Genomic DNA, 20,619 nt, shown 5'->3' on the forward strand with positions numbered 1-20,619 from the left:
GCATCAAGAAACACATAAGATACAGTGTTTATCACAGACTTCATTCATTTAAATCTATTAAAAGCTTTCCTTTTAACAATAAAAGCAGTGTAATCTTGTGATTTAATGATTGACTCACTCTTGAGACCAGTGGAAAGTTTCTGCACCCCCCAAGCCTGCCACTGAAACACAAACATCCTGCAGCCCCCCCACCCCACCCCCTCTGGAAGCATTTCAATTACATGACTGAGCGGTGCCTTTCTAGCCCAACAAAAGACAGATCCGGCTGGTTGAGATGGAAACGGAGTCGTTTTGAGATCGAGTGAGAAGTCCAGAAACACTGACAAAGCCAAACACTGCTATTTCAATAGTCACACAAACACACAAGTGGTAAGAAGGCTTTTAGCCCCTCCAGATAATGATGATTCATGAAGTTTCGCCTGGTTTTTTAGATGATCTGAGTCTGTGGAGGGTGAACACTGACGGTAAGCAGGCTCCATTGTATTGTTTTCTTTCTTTCTAATCTTTTATTGCAAATATATGATGAGTAAAGGCTCCAGGAAAATTTTAGCCAGTTAAGGAACTTCTGCATTCACTGTTTATACAAGAGAGCTTCAGTTTGATTCTGTGAGCTGCTGCAGGCTGGGACCAAATGTGACACAGGACTGTTAGTGTGTGATGTGAATTTGAAAAAGGTTCAGGCTGGCTGCTATGACAAGAAGGATATTTATACTGACACCAGGGAACTGTAAAGAAACACAATCCAACAGAGAGAAAGCTGTTTTTTTTTTTTCTTCTGTCAAACATTTGATCACAACTTAAGAATTAATTCCATTTTAAAGAGTCATGTTTCATTGCATCCACAAAATAAAGTACTTGTTTATATTTTAGCGCCTTGCAAGTTAAAGTGCTTTTTATACTTTTGTTTATGCCCTTCTCTAATAATTTAGAGTGAGACAGTTTTTGTGGGCATCTGATTAAGATGATTTTTTGTCAGATTACTATTTACAAAATACAGCCCCAGTTCCAAATAAGTTGTACATTTTGTAAAATGTAAATAAAAACAAAATGCAATGATTTATAAATCTCATAAACCCATATTTTTATTCACAATAGAACACAGAAAAAATTTCAAATATTTTGCCATGTCCTGCTCTTTTTGACATTTCATGGCAGCAACACATCTAAAAGAACATCTTAGAGTAGCAGAGTTCCTCAAAAATAAAAATGGGCAGAGTTTCACCAGTCTGTAAAAAACTCAATCTACAAATTGTGGAACAGTTCCAGAATAATGTTCCTCAATGTGAAATTGCAAAGACTTTAAATTTCTTGTTATCTACAGTGCTTAATGTCATTGAAAGATTCAGAGAATCTGGAGAAATCTCTTTGCAAGGGACAAAGCTGAAAATCAGTACTGGATAATCATGATGTTTGGGCTCTCAGGCAGCACTGCATTAAAACATGCATGATTCTGTCATGGAAATCACTGCATGTGCTCAGGAACACATCCAGGAATCACTGTCTGTGAACACAGGTCACCGCGCCATCCAGAAATGCAGGTTAAATCTCTATCATGCAAAGAAGCCATATGTGAATATGATCCAGAAAAGCTGCCATCTTCTCTGAGCCTAAAATGGACTGAGGGAAAGTGGAAAACTGTTCTGTGGCCAGACAAATCCAAATTTGAAATTCTTCTTGGAAAACATGGATACCACCTCCCCTGGACTGAAGAGGAGAGGGAATCATCTGGCTTGGCATCAGCATGCAGTTCAAAACACTGGATCTCTGATGGTATGGAGGTACATTAATGTCCATAGACTTGGCAGCCAGAGCAGCTAGAATTCTCTATCAGACAAGAGTGGGACAGCATTCCTCTCCCAAAAGTCCAGCAACTGCTGTCCTCAGTTCCCAGATGTGTACAGACTGTTATTCAAAGAAGACGGGAAGCTATGCAGTGGTAAACATGGCCCTGTCCCAACTTTTTTGAGATGTACGGTTGCCATCTTTGTTGTTTTCTTAAAATGGCACAGTTTCTCAGTTTTAACATATGATATGTTTTCTATGTTCTATTGTGAATAAAATGTGGGTTTATGAGATTTGCAAATCACTGCATTCTATTTTTATTTACATTTTACACAGCATCCCAAGTTTGGAATTGATTTGATTTGATGGGTTTTTCAGTTTGAGACCATGTCAGCGGTAACCAATCAGCCTCTTCCCTTTGGCCGACTTGAGCGAGAGAAGCACATTCACATGATCTTCAGGGCTTTCCACAACCGTTGTGGGCCTTCCTGTGAGTGCCAGACTCAAAGCCCTCTATCCAAATCCCAACAAATGCCTCCTGGCTTGGAATCTGAAGGGCAGCTCTTGGGCCAGACTGCTGAGAAGGAGAATGGAGAATCAGTGAAGCTGAACAGGACAGAGAAGGAGAAACAGAAGACTTGCAGTGCAGTGAGATCAAACTTTATGACTGTGCTGGAAACTGCCAGTGAGATTCAGATCACTGCTAAGCCAGAGCTACAAGGTGAATAGAGGTACTTTTTTCTTTGTGGAAAATGTCATTCTTGCACAGATGTGTGTTTTAACAAAAATACTCTACCCTGACTGCAGGTCCACAGTGTGTTCCTAGGAGGATCTATAGCATCACTACAGGAGGCAGCAGGTCACAGCCATTTGTGGCTGTGGAAGGTTCTTGTCCCATTCACCTAAATGTGTCTTACTCTTCTAACTCGTGTTTTCAGTGTATTCTCAGCATTTGTTCACCTGTCCCTTCTTTTAGAGAGCTCCTGTGTGTGTCTCCAGTGCTGTGGTCCAGCTCGGGCCTGCTCCCTGAAGGGCTTTGACAGTGAGGGAAGTCAGGTCTTTTATTTTGAAAGGCCCTTCAGGGTGGATGCCTGCTGCCTCGGCTGCTGCCTGATGGAGATGAGAGCCTGCACACCTCAAAAACAGCTCATTGGCACCGTGCACCAGAGGTAGGAAATGCCTGATAATACAGAACTGTGAGGTCTTTAGGATCCGATGGCACCTGATTATTCAGTACCTTGTATGCAAGGAGAAAGATTTTAAATTTGGTTCTGGATCTAACAGGGAGCCACTGAAGAGAAGCCAATATGGGAGAAATATGCTAATTCTTTCTAGTCCCCACTGGTACTCTCGCAGCAGTGTAATGTTCAGAGCGACCTGGTAATGAAGCATAATCATCAAATACAACTTTTGTTTCTTCTTCGTCTTTTTAAAAATTTTTATTTGGGTGAATAAACATCTAAATATTGCAACAGTAGCATTTTACATTCTCAGACTAAACAACTTCACATGTGAGCCTTTTTCCATGTCACTCAAGGCCTCGGGTCACACTGGCCCACCCTAGATGCCCATACCCCTCTGTAAATAGCAGTGGGGGCTTTCACTGTTTGAAAAGCCTCGGTGTAATACAAACCTGGGATGGTTAATGCACAGCACAGCTGTCTGCACAGAAACACACCAACAAAACTGGCATGGGCTTGTAAGGAAGGAATGCGACATCCTACCTAATGGGAATGTTGGCCAATGAGAGGCACGGCAGGCTCACAGCTCTTCTGTCGTCAACCCAAAATACTTCCTTCTTCATCTGGCCTAAATCTGACTCCAGGGTTAGTGGGGGTGTCTTTGTGTCGAATTTAGTTTTCCAGAAGCAACACTCAGTGAAGCTGTGCCCAATTAGGACCGGCCTGGCAGAGGTTTCAGTGACCAGAATTCGACTTGGTATAAATATTCTCTCAGTTGTGCTCAAATAAAGCACGTCCCAGTTTGAACCCTTTTGACACCGAGCAACCAATTGTTTTGGTGCTGCAGAATCATGACAGCTGAAAATGTAATCAGTCGAGCATCAAGGCTGGGCTGGGCCGCTCTGTGAAGCACTGGCCAGCGTTATCTGCCAGGATGCTTAATGCACCGTTATTGAGTTGCTGTGTGTTGGTGAACATGTTTTCAGGTGGAGCATGTTTACCCCCCTCCTGGAGGTGTGTGATTCAGCAGGAGCATCTACCATCAGAATCCAGGGCTCCTGCTGTCCATGCCGTTGCTTCTCCAGTCAACAATTCCAGGTAGGAGTATTTAGAAGTCATAATAAAAGTATATCTATATAGGTGTAACACTGCAGCACTGTTTTCACATGGCTTTAAATTATACACTAGATTGTCTCCAACATTGGTGAGGAAGTAGGCACAATATGGAAGAAATGGCCCGGCTTCAATGATGAACATAACATGGACCACGAATATTTTGGGTTGGAGGGTGAGTTGTACTTCAATAAATTCCATTTCCAATTTCTCATTAAGAGGATGCCAGAAATTATTTAGCTTTTCTCCAAAGTTTAAGTTGAACCAAGATGAATTTTATTAACCCCTTCGGACCGGATTTGTACATTTACCAAACAGCTAAGGAATGGGTCTGAAAGGAAAAAAATAATTTAAAAAAATTAAAAAAAATCAAACAGTGAACTCACTGTCATGTTCAAGAATCCAGTTTGAGATTATTTGAGCTTTGTGACATGGTGTGTTATCCTGCTGGAAACAGATGTGGTCATAAAGGGATGGACATGGTCAGCAACAATACTAGAGGAGGCTGTCATGGTTAAATGATGCTCAGTTGGTTTTAAGTTGCCCAAAAAATATACCTCACCACCAGCAGCCTGTTCATCCAAAGCAGGATGGATCCAGGCTCTCAAGTTGCCAAATTCAGACCCTACCATCCAAACGCAGAGATTGAGACTCATCAGACCAGGCAACATTTTTCTAATTTTCAGCCTGTGTGAACTGTAGCCTTAGTTTCCTGCTCTTAGCTGACAGAACTGGCACCCAGTGTGGTCTCCTGCTGCTGTAGCCCATCTGCTTCAAGGTTTGATGTATTCTGCATTCCCTGGTTGTAACGAGTGGTTGAGTTAATGTTGCCTTCCCATCAGCTCAAAGCAGTCTGATTGTTGTCTCTGACCTCTGATATTTTCACTCAAAGAACTGCTGCTCACTGGATATTTTTTTTCAGTTCATTCTCTGTAAACCCTAGAGATGGTTGTGTGAGTAAATCCCAGTAGATCAGAAGTTGCTTAACGGTTCAGACCAGCATGTCTGGCACCAACAACCAAGGTCACTTAAACCACCTTTCTTCCCCATTCTGATGCTGTTTGAACTTCAGCAGGTGGTCTTGATCATGCTTGCATGTACCTAATGAAGTGATCAGTGAGTGTATTTTGTTACTAAATGCACAGGACTGTCCCATGATATTTACAGACATTGACACATTAAATTTTCAAGCAATTTTTCTTTTAAAATAAATATTAACTGGACCCCTCTGGCTAGTATCACTAGCCAGAGGGGTCCTAAAAGACTAAATTCTGAATTATTATATAATAATTATAATTATTAATGATGGCTTTGTTTCAGTACTTGAAGCAAAGTAAAAAATATCTGCTTAGAAAAAGGAAAAATCTCACCATTTGTAATCTATTTCCATCTTATAGTTCCACTCAATATGGAGTCGCACACCAAACTCATTCTCCTCGCAGCCGCATTCCTGTTGGTAAGCACACACCTTTCCAATGCCCTTTGCTAGGAGGGTTTGTTGTCATGCACAGTATAAGTAAATCTAAAACTGCTCTGTGTACCCAAAGCCTCTACCTTAGTATACTTATACTACTTTCAGCTTATTTATCAATTATCGTCTCTCACCCATGGTTTATCCACAAAATAGCTTACTAATGAAAATAGGTTCATCTGTGTATCCATACTTCTTCGTAGCTATTTTTATTTAACAATCCTTTTCATTTCTATCCATAATATTAGTATCTTCCCATTTTTATTCATAATTTTTGATAGCCACTTCAACTATTTATCCAGTATGTTTAATTAACAGTTTCATTTGTCTACCCATACTAGTGGTTGTTTTGAAGACCTGGCCCAGCTCTGCAGTAGTCAGTTGCGGTTTTCAAAATGACTTTTGTGCATCACTACAGCAGTAAAGCAGCTGTAACAGTGGGTCTGCTCTCTGTTTGCAATTGAATTACGGTCATTACATGTAATTATATGCAATGTTAATATGTCAGAGCTATAGTACATATGATAATACCTTGCAATTGCTTGGACACAGGCTGCCTCTCACCTGGCAATCAGTTCAATCACCTTGTGATCAAAAGTGGTTGCCTGATGGGAGGTTGAGGGTGTTGCACCCCCCCCCCCCCTGTGGGTGACCTGCTGGTCACCGCAGCTACCTGGAATCGGTTTCCAAATGCTAAAAAATTCAGTGCGATACCAGGGAACCAACGATTTTTCCTAGTTGCGAGGAGGCTGCTGTCCCATTGTTACTCGTGTAACTGAGCCATTATTAAAAATTATTTTTCTTTTACTGATTTTCTTATGTTTCTTTGTCCGTTAAAGATTGAAAATTTATGCCCAGTCTTTTGATTTTTTTTCCTCACATATTCCAAAGCGGTCTGAATTGGATCCTTTGGCAGGCTGGTTCTGGCCCCCGGGCATGTTTGACACCTCTACCCTGCGGTCATTGTACACCAACTGGAAATCCTCCAGTATAAAAATCAGGACACAAAAATTAACATTGTACCTCATCTGTTTGAATGATTTCTCTGCAGAATCACATGTTCTTTGAGATGAGCTGACCAGACAAACTGGATTAAAGTGGACTACAGCTACCAAGGCACACCAGCCACATCGCGTGTTACAGACTAATGTGCACCAATGCTCCTGTCACTTTCAAAGGTGTACTGAAACCAATGAGTGGGTAAAGAAGCTTGGTTTCTTACAAACTCCACGGCTTCAGCTCCAGCATTTATGAAAGAAAATCGGCACTAAACCATCTTTAGCAGCAGATGCATATTTACCATTTATTGCTATAATCCATCAGGTGTACATCCAGCAGTGCTTCCTCACTTTCGACACACTCACACACACACCTGCATCCATCATCACACTAACAAATAAGGGCAACATTACAGTTTTTCAACAAACTGTAGGCTCCTTCTTGACATAGTTTATAACAAACAAAACAAACAAAAAAGCTCCCCAGGACAGAAACTGTAACAGACCCTGGGCCCCATTTTCTTTGACTACAAAATGGAAAAGGAGTGAATGTCAGTGTTTCAGGACTCCTATATACCTTTGACATTAAAGCAGAACCCTTCCCTTGGATTCTTTAAAGGCGGGGTAAACAAAGGAAAAAGAAGGGAAGGGAAACCTGGTTCCGGCCGGGCTTGAGGCCAGGCACAGTGATTTAGGCAGCTTGGCAGTTCATTCTAAAGATGCCGGTTACAGAAACCTGCCCAACACAGGATGGTCCTCATCCTTAAAAAAAATACTTGAATTATGTGATCTTTGATGTAGATTGTTTTTAAACAATACTAATATTTGTTCTAGTTCAAAATGACCAGAGGAATTGTAGTTAAAATCCGGCACTGTATTATAATAACCCTGTGCGAGTCCCAATAAAACTGATTAGCACACCTATTTTAACAGCAGGTGAAATGCCACATTAAGCAATAAAATCATATATAGTAAAACAGACTGATTTTGTTGTATTTAAAGTACACTTTGTTGAGAGCTCATGACCAGACCAGCCGACACCAGTCACTCACTGGTTAAAAGATGTTACAACTTGCATTTATAAAAAAAAAAAAAAAAAAAAAAAAAAAAAGCTGTAGATTTTCTCCCTCTTCCAGCTGATTAAAAACACCTCTCTCTTCAACGTGGTTCAGAGTTCTGTTGAAAGGCTTTTCTGTTCATTTCCAATTTGACACAAAGACCCAACGGTCTTCTGGCCTCTGTCCCTGACTTTTGCTCTGTCTTCGTATTACACAGTGCCAATCCACGCAGAGCTGCCCTTCTCTGGACTCAGCATCCCCCAACACATCCAGTATGCACACACCTGCACACCACAAACAGGTACAACATCAGTAGAAGCCAAAGCACATGGGAGAAGAACCGCATTGTTCGTGCTAAATCCTGCAGCAGCAGTTCTTACTCTTTGCTGAGTATCACTGTGAGGAGGCTAACGTCCACCGCTAGCATTCACCAGACCATGGAAGTCTTCCCAAGCTCTGCAAACAGAGGAGGATGCAGTAAATTATCATTCGCAGTAAAGTTTATAGTATTTTCATGGGAAAATCATCCCTTCATCAATTACATGAATGAGAGGTTTAGATGGAAAAAAAAAATAGTTGCATTCATAGTTATCTATTTTTTAAATGCCAGATTTATTTATTATACACAGTTAAAGCTGCTGAAGTAAAGAAACAGCAGTTGGTAAAATTTTAATAGCAGGTAATTTTGACGTTATAAAGATAGATAAACACTATTTTGGTATGAACAGGATTTATTATTCTTGGCTCCATATTTTTATTCTTGGACTTTACAACAGTAGCTTTGCATAAATCAGTTCAAAATAATCCTTATGCATCTCATTCTATGCCTCAGTGCAGGCACTCAGTTCATTCGCTGCCTGAAACAAGCTGTTTTAGTTTCCTTGATCCTTTCTTTTGACTGGCTGCCCCTTATAAGCAGAAGGTTTTGATAAACACATGGATGGACTTTTGTGCTCACAGAAAGCATACCCTCTCAATACTCAAGCTCTAAGAATAAAAGAATAAAGAGTTAAAAACAAATAAACAAATGGAGTATTTAAAGCAGTCTGAGGCCTGAGCTTTTGGCTCACACAGAATCCTGACCTTTGCTCAAGTTTCATTTGAGCATTCACCATTGAAACAACATATTTTATCCCCCCTAATACAACATCATTTATATCTATCAATTCAAATTTTTACTACTGCCTAACATTTGGTGCAATAGGACAAGACTTGAGTAACATCACCACTCAGATGGGGAAAGCATAACATTTAAAGTTACAAGAATACAACCATCAACACAGAACTAACCAAGATTTTATTCAATCACTGGGTTCTTGAAAAGGATGACAATAGGAACAAAAAGCAGAATTTAGTTCTTGTATATTAGAGAGCTATTGACTCAAGATGAAGACTGCAATGGGAAGCTGCGCTGATCAGTTAAATAGGATGCATTTTCTCAGTCTTTTTTATAAATAGACAAATATGGGAGTATAGGTATAAAATGATATACATGGGTATGTACATGGGATATGTACGTGTGTGTAGAGTTATATACTTAAATTTGGAGTAATACTTCAAACAATAAAATAAAATAAAATAAAAAGACTGATATTAGTGTTTTTGTTACTTCTCCTTAAAATTCAAACAGATTGCATTTACAGTAATAGTAAAAAACAATTCTTCACAACTGACAGAATGTAAATCTAACTTATCAAAAGCTCATCTTATCATCAAAAACAAGACATAAAAAGCAACATGGAAGTGAACTCTCAGATTGTCTCTGTTGGAAAATATGTGAGAGCATGCACATTTACAGAAGTGTTGAAGAGAAAGAAAAGGTGGAGAAGAAAATTTAAAAAAAATGCGAAGACATACATACTTAATGCTGTCAGTGTGTGTCTTGTACTCCATGATGGTGTTGGGGGGCAGGTTGAGGACTCTGCGCAGGGTGTCTCTGATGCGGGCAGTGGTCGCCTGGTCACTGGCTGTTTTGTTCCAGATGGAGATGATGTCCTCCTGGGGAGAAGCAGCAAAGAGGCATGTGTGAGCGTTACAAGATCAGGCAATTGGTGACTGTGTGCAACCAGTGTGTCTCTGCTGATGGTTTTACCTGGAAACGTACTGACACCACAGCCCCACAGATCTCCTCTCCTACCATGAACTGCTCCCCCAGCATAGCCAGGATCAGGTTCTCCCAGCATCGAGACGCCAGGCCTTTCCTCAGACGAATGATCCACTTCCCACCCATCTTATTGGCATCATCCTAAAGATACACAATTTCAGAACAGGCCTTTCAAGTACAAAGCCAAATGACCAAAGCAAATGCAGAATTTTAGCCAATGTGCTCACCTCCCACATGGGTTTGATGCCTTCTTTGAAGAGGTGGAAGTCACTGTGACCAGTCAGATCGCCTGGCCGGATCATGTGACTATAGAAACGCCAGAACTGCTCCACCTGGGATGGACAAGTGTAACACATGGTGGAAAATTAGTCATGAGGGTCTTCATGTAGATTGTGTAGTTCTGCGTATGGAGATAAACAAAAGCAATAAGTGTATCCCCTCCGATTCTGTGCCATATAAAGATGTGATGAAGAGTGACAGACCGAGGCGAAGCTGCCAATCTGTTTGATGTTCTGTTCGTAGCTCTGGGTGCTGGCTGGTCTCCCTGGGGTGCGTCTGGAGTACCAAAAGGTGTAGTTGTACTGGAGAGGGTGCTCTCCTGCCCCTGGAACCACCATCTGCTGGGATGAGGGAGTAACTTATATAACATGTTAATTATATATACACAGGACTATAATCTGTTGAACAAAAACACAGTTATTGCAGTTTTGCCTCTGTGCACCACTACAGTGGATTTTAAATAGAAACAGTGAGCATGTGACTGACGTGCAGACTTTCACCTTTAATTCAACAGGTTTAACAAAAGTACTGCATTAACTGATTGGGAAGGATTGCCATTTTTATACACAGTCCCCCATTTTCAGCTCTCAAAATTGGACAAACTAACCAAAAGTACAGAAACCCTGTCTTTCCCCAACAAATGATGGGCCAAACTGCAAATACATCTGTCAGACTTTAATACGCTCACCCTTTTCTTCAAAGTGTTCTGCTCCTTGTCTTCATCTTCATTTTTTTCCTTCTCACTGTCTTTCGGTGAGCCTTGGTCCTGGTCGTGGTCTCCGCTGTCGTCATCTTTCAGACTAAATTCAATGGAAACACAGGAACCAATGCAAAAAAAATTGCCACACAATTACTAGTTCAATTTATGTCTGGCAAGACTTATCGGCTAGAAGCCTTGGCACTGACTGTACTTGTTATTTAAACTGTTTTTAGAAAGACTTTTGGTAAATGGTAAATGGACTAGTTCAAAACGCTTACACAACACGTTTACATTTACCCACGCACACCCATTCATACAAGCACTTCCATGATTAATTAAGCTAAGTGCTTTAATTGTCTAACATTCACACACATTCATACTCCGACAGTTGCATCGGAGAGCAACTTGGGGTTAAGTATCTTGCCCAAGGATACATTGGCATGTAGCCTGGAGTAGCCAGGAATCAAACCGCTGACCTTCCGATCAGTAGGTGACCTGCGCTACCTACTGGCTGTAGCTCAGTAGGTAGCGCAGGTTTAATCAACCTTATTGTCATTTTTGTCATCTATAATTTGTTGGTTTAATACTATATTACAGCGACAAGTATGTCTATTATTTAACGTACTGAACGTAAACTATAATCTTGACGAATGGAAGATTTGCTGCATGGCTGCTGGACTATATTAGTTTAAGCCAAGTTAACCTAATCAACCTGCAACTGATGTACTTTACCTATAGCCTGCAAACATGTACACCGATTATGGTGCAAAAATCTCGCACAGCGCCACTTAAACTACCCTCACTATTAACAAGAACTCAGAGTCTCATTGTGTATCTTCCCGTATTTCCAGCCCATGCGAGTTGAGTTTGTCCCCAGGTTCGACGTGCCTTTCTCCGCCTCTCATTAACTACCACACCGAGGATTCGAGGCCTATCCGCCTGACGCCAGGCTAAGCTAACAGCAAACACCACATGAAATTCTTCATTATGACCCCACTATTCACTAGCTGTTATTGCTCCCTTTCCTTTGAAATAAGCCTCTATGTGCTGGCCTGACTCTCATGTGGGTTTATAACCGCAATTCATGCAGAACAATATCTAATAAAGCTGACACACCTCTCACACGTAAACCAGCTCCAGTTTACGTTACCCTCCCCGGTGAATTTACAGCAGCGACAGGGAGACCGCTCTCTGGATACTCGGCGTCACGTTTTGAATACTCACGCGTCAAATTTGTTGTTCATTATTTTCTAGGCAGGAGTCTTTTCGGAGTCCGACCACAGCCTCCCAAATTCCGCAGCAACTGACGGCGACGCGCACGACAGCGGTTTAGAGGACGCGCATGCCGTGTGTCTATGGTGGTGATGAGCACTATGAGGTCAGAGGTGAGCCACGTCTTTAACCTAACCTATTCATTTTTACACATTTAAAATGTGCATTAAGCAAAATAAAAAAACTAAGTAAACATGCAAATACGAAGCAAAAAAATCCCAATAAAAACGTTTAATATTTTATTCAAGTTTCAGAACTTTCAGACATAATAAATACACATTAGTACCACTCTGGTCTGTTAATTATAACTTTTTAAAAGTCTGCTGACTCAGTTGAATAATCAGAAACACTGTGACTTCAGCACAAACGTATGTGTGGGCACACACCACCACACAAGTGCAGCCTCATCACAAACAAAAGCGCCGGCTTCATCACAGCGAACGGCTTCCTCTGATAGGCCGCATCTCTCGTTTCATCCCTTTCCATCCCTCTGCTTGTAATCTGTTCTTGCGGCAACTTCAAATAGTAGCTGTGCTCAGGTCCAAGCAGAGCTTGAGTGTGGGGGACATAAAAAAGAAAAGGAAAAAGGGAGCCACAGGGTGAGGATGGACTTCTTTTGGTCCAGTCTGACTTACGCATTAGTCAGGTTAGTGGATAAGAGACTGTGAACCCCCCTGTATTTGTGTATTTGAAACAAACAATAAAAGCTAGATAAGAAACAAAGAGTCAGGGGGTGAGGGATGGCAGGAAAGCTCTGCAATGGTATGGCACGGTATGGTGTGGTGTGGTTTGGTTGGCCCTGCTTCGGCAGACCATCCCCTCGCCCCTTGCCCCCTATGCCTCTGTGAGGACCTTCATGAGAGGCCCCTTTGTTCTGGGCCGGCAGGCGCACCAGTGAGTGAATGAGCAAGAGCAGCGGCGGCCTTCTTCAGTGGCGGCTGTTTGTTTACACCAGCCAGTCCCGTCATACTTCATTAGCAGCCCAGCCCACCGACAACCTCTGATGTCCTAATCGCCGACAAGCGTGTAGCTGCCCATCAACTCAGAGCTTCAGTGGTTCAGAATAAAGGACTTTTTTTTCTGGATTCCCACTGCCTGCCTTCTCAGCCACATAAAACACGTACATGTATGCTCACGCAAATACACACATGATCTCTGTGGTCTGGGTCGATAGCAGAACTGGTTCTTTCTTCATGGGCCAGGAGGCAGATGGAGGTAAGTTGATGTTAGTAGAGCAGCAACAGCTCCACAGACCTAGCTCTGCATCAGAGAGATGTGAGAAACCTGCCGTCCAGACAGAGACAGACAAGACAGAAGGATTACTGAGTGCTGCCATCTTCTGACCACAATCAAACATTTGTGGTCAGTAAGTCATGCAAATATGCAGCATGTTAACAAGTTGTAATTATACAGAAACTTGCCACAAAAAGTGAGGAAATTTGTGTTTGGTTGATTATTTCTTTGTTGTAACAATGCTTCTTGGAAATAACTCTTACACTGTTGGAAAGCCTGTTTTGGCATTGACAGAGAAGATTTGGCAAGTTTTTCATGGGTGCAGCCCACATACTCGACACTGCTGCTCAACCCACAAATGTATTTTCCTTATATATGTGGCATCATTTAAGGGGAAATAAACAGGCTTTCCAACGCTATAAGATGTATTGCCAAGAAGCATCATTACAGCAAAGAAATAATCGACCAATTCATCATTGGCACCAATATTTGCTTAGATAAGAATTTGGCGGTTAAAGGTCACCATTATGTTACACAAAGTTCTTGGCCACAGTACCAGAACCCATACGCCAATTCTCACAAATGACAAAGTAATGACATCTTACAATTAAAATAGCCAAAGGTCAACATCACTGTGATGTCATAATGCTCGTCAGAAACTAATTTCCAGCCATTATTCCACTCCATTACGCAGGAAAAGATGAAGAGATTTCACATTCAGCCCGACACTGATCTGTGGCAACCAGTTTGTTAGGCACACCTGTTATTTTAAGCATGCAGCCACGGTCAAGATGACCTACGAAGGTCAAAGTGAGCTTCAGAATGGGGAAGAGTATTTCAGGAACTGCTGATCTGCTGGGATTTTCCCACACAACCATTTACAGAGTTTACAGAGAATGGTTTGAAAAATGGAAAACGTCCAATGAGCGGCAGTTCACTGGGTGAAAATGCCTTGTTGATGCCAGAGGTCAGAGGAGAATGAACAAAAAGTCTGAATCGTGGACTCTGATAAAAGAGAAACAATTCAACTTTCAGAAACTATTTAAAAAAAAAAAAAAAAAAAGGAAAAAAAATTCCAAGTCTAAAGAAAAAATAAATCACTGTCAATGAATCAAATAATTTCAGTGTTGCATAATACAATGTGTAACTCAAATTCACCAACCTCCTGAACGGCTTTCCCGAGCCTTTCCTGGCTTTTCACTACTTTCCTGAAAAAAAACACACGGAGCCACCATCATTTTTGACAGTTACACAGTGATAAGGACCAAAATGATTGCTGTTACTTATAAAATAACTGCCTAATTGATGAGAACTAACCTTTGAATTCTGCGAGCTAGGCTCAGAGTGAAGTTCGCAGAGCAGTCGGGCTGATAAGTGGACGGCACTATGGCGTAAGCCCCAGGAGGAAGTGAACAGGCCAGACTGGCCTCCAGCGTGTAACAGTGAGGGACACAGCTGGCCACAGGATCCTCATCCCTGGATATCGTCTCCTCAGATTGCCCTTCTAGTACCTAGTTATGTTGTTAAAAGCAGACATTTAGAATTAAAGCAGCTGCTTTCACTCACCATTACCAAGTAAATTGTAATACTGGATGAAGAGCAGTATAATAAGAGCACTGCTGAGCGGGTGCCAATGGGGGGGGGGGGGGGTGAAAAAGGGTAAAAAGCACAAAAGCAATTTCTGCACAAACAAAAGCACTGTACAGTCACAAGTTATGCCTAATGTTAAAGTTTTTGTTGCTAACTTCAAAGTTTTAGTGGAATTTCAATGGTCTAGCTTGAACGTTATAGAAGTTATGGCCAATATTAAAATTTTTGTGGAACTGACCCCAACGCCAAGGCTATGACTATAGTTCGATTTTTACTTCAAAACAGCCGAGATAATAAAAATCTTAAGTTATTCAGAGGTGATATCTGCACAGTCAGCATAATTTAAGATCGCTGTACGTCTGCAGTGCAATCTATCCTAGTGGATAAACTCTACAGCACAATAATTCATGTCCCATAAATTAAGCTAAAACTGATAATCTCCCTTTGCATTTTACTGACCTTATAAATGTGGAAACCAATTGGGAGCAGATCTGTGTCAGCGCGGCTCTGGTGCAGGGTAATCCTGACGTTAACTCCTGATGTCACAGCTGGATCATCAGAAACTGTAAATGGGAAGCAGGGGTTCTGCCAGTGAGACAGGAAGTTCCTGCTCCCTCCAGCCGTACTTCCCTCTACCCACGAGCCGCGGAAGATGCTCGTCTCCCACTCGCTGTCTGCTGTTAAAGGCAGCGGGGGTGCCGGACTTTTCAGGGCACTGAGGATGACGGCAATTTTGATATGGCTCAAAACATTCAGAAACACACAATAACTGTGTGGAAAAAACATGCATGTTTTAGTCACTGACTCTCACTACCTATTAGATTATTTTACCTGAGGGAGATGGAAGAGGAGGAAAAGACCCTGATGAGAAAGCGGGCCTCGGCTCCTGGCTGGTAGGTGCTGGGGATGAGAAGGTAGTATCCAGACTCCAGCTGCCCGTGGAGAACCACCTCTCTCTCATAGGCATGGCAGTGAGTAGAAGTGCGAGGAGGTTTGTTCAACATCCGGCTCAGATTAAAACGCTTCTTTTCCACCTAGTGAAAATATACTTTGATTAAAGCGATGGAAAGCCACACAAGCGCACACCAACATTAAATGACAGGACAAACCTTCCACAAGTGCAGAGCGATAGCCTGGTAATGCTGGTGCTTCGTGGTGTTGCTGTCCACGAGTGGGGTTTGTGCATATTTTACTGTCTTTCTCCATTTTTGATGCTGCAGCAGTGACACCAATACCTCTCCTCTCTCACACACTTTAAGCCAAAACTTGGGGTTGCTGCTGTAGCTGCTGCAGTTCCGGCTACCGCCAGCAGAGTGCCCTTTTACCCAGCGGCCAGCCAGTTGATGACTGTGTGTCAGCAGGTTTCCTGCCAGAACGGAGCGGTGACAGGTTAAAACAAGGGCACCAAGGAGGTAAAGATTAGATTAGATTTAAACTTTATTAATCCCTTGGGAGAGTTCCGTCAGGGAAAATTAAATCTGAGACTAGAAAAGCTTTTTTAGCAAAATAAGGCAATACCAGTATAAATGCTCTTTAAGTATCCTTCTTCGCTGATGGGATACCCCACTGTGACGTCATCAAACTGGGACATAAATTCAGCCTCGTCCAACCAAAATTCACCCTCTGCCACCCTGGTTTGTAGCTCTGAAGCACAATCAGGGGCAACAGAACCCCAACCTGCACCACTGCAGTGAGCGACAAAGATCAAATGAGAACAAGGGATGAGATTGACTGTGTAGATTGCCCCGTAATGTTTTTGAATAAAAGTCCAAATCAAGGTAATATTTTGAGATACAGAACACCTTCAAGACATCAGTTATACTTAATGGCTGTTACTGAAATTTTAAAGCCTTGCCAGTGCTGCCAAAACCTAATAAATCTCTTTAAAGATTTGTTAAATTTTATGTAGAGCCTGACCAATTTATCGACAGGCCAATCTATTGGCCAGTGAATGAAGATAAAAAAATAAAGAAGAAATAGGAGGAACACCCTCAACTATGTTATGAGCACTGACATTGCATAGTTTGTCCACCAGAGGGCACTCTACCGCTTCCCTGTTGGCATACACACGAGTTTGGAACACCCGAAACACAATAAAACTTAACTTTACAATTTTAAATCCTTTTTTTAAAATACACCATCTGCATGGATGTCTGCATGCACACTAATTTAAAAGTTATTAGAGTCTGTTTAGCCTAACTTAATTTTTCAGCTTTAAAGTCTTGAAAAAAATCTCATCAGCTCAATGATGATACAAACATTAAGCAAATTAGCTTGTCATGTAATTTGAAGCATCTGGTTTAACTACTTTCAAATCCACAGGTCTGGATGGCAGATACTGGGTTTCAGCAAAACTGCTTTTGAGGCTGCAAACTCTTCCATAGAAAAGTCTTCACCACGACACACACCTCCATACCCAGGCTCCGCCCCAGTAGCGTCTTCCCCAAGGGTTTTTGATTCTGAGCAGTCGTACTTCACCTCCTGACACCTTCTTCACATCCAGCCACTCCATGACAGTCAGAGCATGGTACTGATCCAGCTCAGTGAGTCCTGAAACAGACAAGAAGGTCAACAGGTGATGTGGTACATCACTCTCTTTATTATCGATAAACTGACACTTTTCTGACCTCCAGGCGTGCTGTGAGTGGAGCAGCTGAGTGCACAGTCATCCTTCACAGGGTTTAGAAGGTTCAGGTCCAGCCTTCTCCTCCTGAACTGGTCACTGTCCTGTTCTGTCTGCTGCTTTTCCTCAGAACCAAAGTCACCCAGGCTCCAGCGTTCAGCTAGACTACCAGTCAAGTCCACCAAGGCCTCGGACACCTGCCCTGCCCACAGTCGCTCATACGAACCATGAAGCCTGCAAAGATCAAAGGGACGGGGAAGGGTGTTTCAAAATTTTCTCAACAGATCTTTTGGTTCAGTCTTCAGTCCTGGATATTTACCACCATAGCGTGACTAAACCTTCATTGACAAGAGTGATTGGTCATTCTGTGACATCGTTTTCTGCTTGAACCAATCAGCAGTGGCCTATCGGACAATTCGACATTTAAATGACAATTTAAAATGGATCCTGCAGATAAGCGGGCAGAATATAATACAGTCAGGCGGGGGAAAGAGCTTGTAACCCAGGTGAGTAGTCTGCCTCAGCCTAGGTGGCCCCTAGATCCCCGGCGTTCACCTCGTGCTACGCGCCCAGCTGCTGGGAAAATTCATGCTCTTCACCTAGAGCTGAGGAGCATGAATTTTCACACACCTGCAAAATAAAACTAAGAATAAGAAAGGGAAATTCCTGTGCTACTGACTTGGCATAGGCCTTCTCCACCAAGGCGACCCAGAAGGCAGTGGGGGAGTGGCAGCGTGAGAAGCAGAGAGCTGAATTAATGCAGGGCAGTCGGTCATCAACGGTCACCTCTGTCCAGTGTCCCTGCTGCCAAAAACGAAAATAAAAGGAGCCTCTGTACCTGCTGTCGCCCCACTCTGGCTGGTCTTCAGGCAGAACCTATCCAAAGACAAGGCGATTAAAAACAAAGTTAAACATTCTCCAGAGTTAAAACAAAACCAGTGCTGGGATCACACAATCTATCAAATTCAAAATGATAGGACAGCTTTTCCGTGTTACCTTGTTTAAAAGCTGTTTGTTCTTGAGCAGGAAGGTGCACGCACAGAGAAACCAGCAGTCTCCTAACAGGCCTTGCTTTGCATGGCCAAGATTGATGTTGCTTGGGAAGAGAGCTGGTGTCTGGCAGATCTCCTTGAGGTGTGAAATTAAAACAAAGTTGGCCTGAAACACACTTACATGCCTTAAAACAGCAGAGAAGTTTACTTTAATTACACATATTTGTTTTAGTGAGACACAGATTAACATGTTACAGCATCCTTCATAATCAGGTCAACCACTAGATAAGGGAAATCCCCTCATCCTTTGAGAAGTGGCACAATGTGACTAGACCATAAATGTAAATCCCTGCATGACATCACCATACCAACAACACCCAATGACCAAGAAGGAATTTCCTGCAGCACTTTCACTTGGCATGCTTACTTGGGGGCGTAGCCAGGTGATGTCTCCCCGCAGCCTGGCCAGAGGCGTGGAGCTGTCAGAGAACAGGGCGGAGTCCTCACAGGGGAAGTCCGGGTCCTCAAACAGAGCTGGACCTCCACACCCTGCCTTGCCCTCTTCTTTCATGGGTGCTGCGTATTTCAGCCTGGATACCTGCTGGATCAGTGGCCATCTTCACTGCATGTACGTACATTACACACTTGCATTACACCATAAGACAAAACATGAACTACAGTCATAAAAATTCATGAAATCTGCATCGATGGTGTGGGGAAAGATATTGCAGCTGTACCTCTGTTTTTATGGGATATTCACTCTCACATTTTAGCTTTTACTCTGATATAATGACATGAATATACAAAGAGATGTATCTACTGGTTGGAAACATAATGCCAGAAACTGTATGTCTGTCTATATTTATCTTACCTCGGCCCTCTTTTAAGCTCATGCCGCTTCGTAGCTGTTATTGTGTTTGATAGCATCATTAGCTTCGGCTAACTTGCACAGCACAGACTCGCAGCAGGTACACTACCATCTCCATATCGCTTCATCTTATCGTGGTTTCAGATCCATAACCACAGCGGCTTCCTCTCAGCTAGACGTATTTCGTGATGAGCAACGGTTATATCCACGGTAGACATGCCATAATGGTGAAAATAAAACCGACAAAGGGTCTTCCGGTGGGACATGTAGTGAATCCTTCCTGTGCTGCGGGCACTGCCGCCCACTGCTGGGACTCTGAACTGCAGGCTTTGATACCGTGTGGAAAGCTCATAATTGGATACATCCAGTTTAAAGTAGCTAACTCTAACAGCGGAGAAGTTTTTGTAGAGATTTAATAAAACAATTTTATGGTCAGAATTAAATTAAGAGATTACTAGGTGATTTTTTTTTTTTTTTGCATTTGCCATTGCTGCATAATGCCAATAAAAAGCAGGCTAAGAAAGCAGAAAACAGGATAAAGGTGACAGTAAGGCAGCTTTCTTCTGCTCTGGATCAACCCATCTGGCAGTAAAGAAGGTGACGGTGATGTTTTATCACATGCAGTGTGGCACTGTTTTCTTTTCTGTTGCCTGTTCTTGTGATAAACATTGAAGTAGTGAACGCATAATGCCACCTTGTCTGTGGGAATTGATCATTTTGTAGAAACCTGTTGATCATTGTTTTTTTTGTTTTTTGTTTTTTAATCTGGTGAACATCTGGATGCTGTAATAAACACATAAATCAGTAAGCATTTAAGGAGGGAAAAGGTTATTTTACTCGTCTTTTTGGTTTGCGTGCCTGCCCAACAAACGCATGGCTGTGGGCCCAGGAATGGAAAATGCTCCTCACTCCTACACAGGCAAAAGACACCCACTTGTGGCTGTTCAGTATGTCTGTGTCTTACATCTCTTGTTAGTCATTTTGCATTTTGCTTGACCTTTATACACAGTTTATGAAGAGAGTTGTATTCTTTTTTTCTTTACCACTCATCCTGCATCTCTTTGTGGCCAAATCTGTGGCATGCCATATGTATTAAGGGTACTGTGCTGCAGTGGTTTGACTCATGTTTATCTAATAGACTCCAGTTTGCTCATGTAAATAGGGAGCCCTTGTCACGCACCAAGGTTAATTATGGAGTTCCACAGGGTTCTGTGCTAGGACCAATTCTATTTACATTATACATGCTTCCCTTCCCTTAGGCAATATTATTTGAAAACACTGCATACATTTTCATTGTTGTGCCGATGATACCCAGCTTTATCTGTCTATGAAGCCAGATGACACACATCAATTAT

The 20,619-nt window shown here is 42.2% G+C and overlaps 3 protein-coding genes across 7 annotated transcripts; 1 reads left to right on the plus strand and 2 right to left on the minus strand.

Moving 5' to 3' along the window:
- Window positions 1–373: 373 nt before the first annotated feature.
- LOC115796472 (phospholipid scramblase family member 5) lies at window positions 374–6,670 on the plus strand. Its single transcript, XM_030752896.1, has 8 exons — window positions 374–464; window positions 2,161–2,503; window positions 2,590–2,667; window positions 2,759–2,951; window positions 3,950–4,061; window positions 4,152–4,251; window positions 5,474–5,532; window positions 6,599–6,670. The coding sequence occupies exons 2-8, from the start codon at window positions 2,170–2,172 to the stop codon at window positions 6,623–6,625; spliced, it is 903 nt and encodes a 300-aa protein (XP_030608756.1). The 5' UTR covers window positions 374–464; window positions 2,161–2,169; the 3' UTR covers window positions 6,626–6,670.
- Window positions 6,671–6,804: 134 nt separating this feature from the next.
- eif4e2 (eukaryotic translation initiation factor 4E family member 2) lies at window positions 6,805–12,048 on the minus strand. Of its 3 annotated transcripts, none has more exons than XM_030752898.1 (8): window positions 11,911–12,048; window positions 10,675–10,786; window positions 10,190–10,324; window positions 9,935–10,039; window positions 9,696–9,848; window positions 9,465–9,601; window positions 7,984–8,059; window positions 6,805–7,887 (listed from the first exon to the last, which is right to left on the minus strand). In XM_030752898.1, the coding sequence occupies exons 1-7, from the start codon at window positions 11,928–11,930 to the stop codon at window positions 8,011–8,013; spliced, it is 711 nt and encodes a 236-aa protein (XP_030608758.1). In that variant the 5' UTR covers window positions 11,931–12,048; the 3' UTR covers window positions 6,805–7,887; window positions 7,984–8,010. The 3 variants fall into 3 exon arrangements, with proteins under 3 accessions (XP_030608758.1, XP_030608757.1, XP_030608759.1); XM_030752897.1 differs by having other exon boundaries at window positions 10,190–10,327; XM_030752899.1 differs by having other exon boundaries at window positions 9,461–9,601; window positions 10,190–10,327.
- A 159-nt stretch (window positions 12,049–12,207) lies between these two features.
- On the minus strand, window positions 12,208–19,544 carry capn10 (calpain 10). Of its 3 annotated transcripts, none has more exons than XM_030752920.1 (13): window positions 19,268–19,544; window positions 18,824–18,994; window positions 18,401–18,532; window positions 18,084–18,280; window positions 17,409–17,638; window positions 17,190–17,331; window positions 16,300–16,466; window positions 15,891–16,147; window positions 15,613–15,815; window positions 15,241–15,496; window positions 14,509–14,702; window positions 14,354–14,399; window positions 12,208–13,242 (listed from the first exon to the last, which is right to left on the minus strand). In XM_030752920.1, the coding sequence occupies exons 2-13, from the start codon at window positions 18,965–18,967 to the stop codon at window positions 13,213–13,215; spliced, it is 1,998 nt and encodes a 665-aa protein (XP_030608780.1). In that variant the 5' UTR covers window positions 18,968–18,994; window positions 19,268–19,544; the 3' UTR covers window positions 12,208–13,212. The 3 variants fall into 3 exon arrangements, with proteins under 3 accessions (XP_030608780.1, XP_030608779.1, XP_030608778.1); XM_030752919.1 differs by having other exon boundaries at window positions 18,824–18,997; XM_030752918.1 differs by having other exon boundaries at window positions 18,824–19,018.
- Window positions 19,545–20,619: the final 1,075 nt, after the last annotated feature.

Source organism: Archocentrus centrarchus, chromosome 17 (assembly GCF_007364275.1).
Source record: "Archocentrus centrarchus isolate MPI-CPG fArcCen1 chromosome 17, fArcCen1, whole genome shotgun sequence".
NCBI classification, from domain to species: domain Eukaryota; kingdom Metazoa; phylum Chordata; class Actinopteri; order Cichliformes; family Cichlidae; genus Archocentrus; species Archocentrus centrarchus.

Excerpts from the sequence above, each read along its gene's own strand:
- LOC115796472 (XM_030752896.1), top strand. The coding sequence starts at position 2,170 with ATGTCAGCGGTAACCAATCAGCCTCTTCCCTTTGGCCGACTTGAGCGA. Across the intron at positions 2,668-2,758 it reads GCCATTTGTGGCTGTGGAAG|AGAGCTCCTGTGTGTGTCTC; the intron begins GTTCTTGTCCCA and ends CCCTTCTTTTAG. Across the intron at positions 4,062-4,151 it reads TCTCCAGTCAACAATTCCAG|ATTGTCTCCAACATTGGTGA; the intron begins GTAGGAGTATTT and ends ATTATACACTAG.
- eif4e2 (XM_030752897.1), bottom strand. The coding sequence starts at position 11,930 with ATGAACAACAAATTTGACGC. Across the intron at positions 10,787-11,910 it reads ATGAACAACAAATTTGACGC|TCTGAAAGATGACGACAGCG; the intron begins GTGAGTATTCAA and ends CATTGAATTTAG. Across the intron at positions 9,602-9,695 it reads TGGTGTCAGTACGTTTCCAG|GAGGACATCATCTCCATCTG; the intron begins GTAAAACCATCA and ends GCTTCTCCCCAG.
- capn10 (XM_030752920.1), bottom strand. The coding sequence starts at position 18,967 with ATGAAAGAAGAGGGCAAGGCAGGGTGTGGAGGTCCAGCTCTGTTTGAG. Across the intron at positions 16,148-16,299 it reads CTTAAAGAGCATTTATACTG|GAAACCTGCTGACACACAGT; the intron begins GTATTGCCTTAT and ends CCGTTCTGGCAG. Across the intron at positions 15,816-15,890 it reads TCGCTCTGCACTTGTGGAAG|GTGGAAAAGAAGCGTTTTAA; the intron begins GTTTGTCCTGTC and ends TATTTTCACTAG.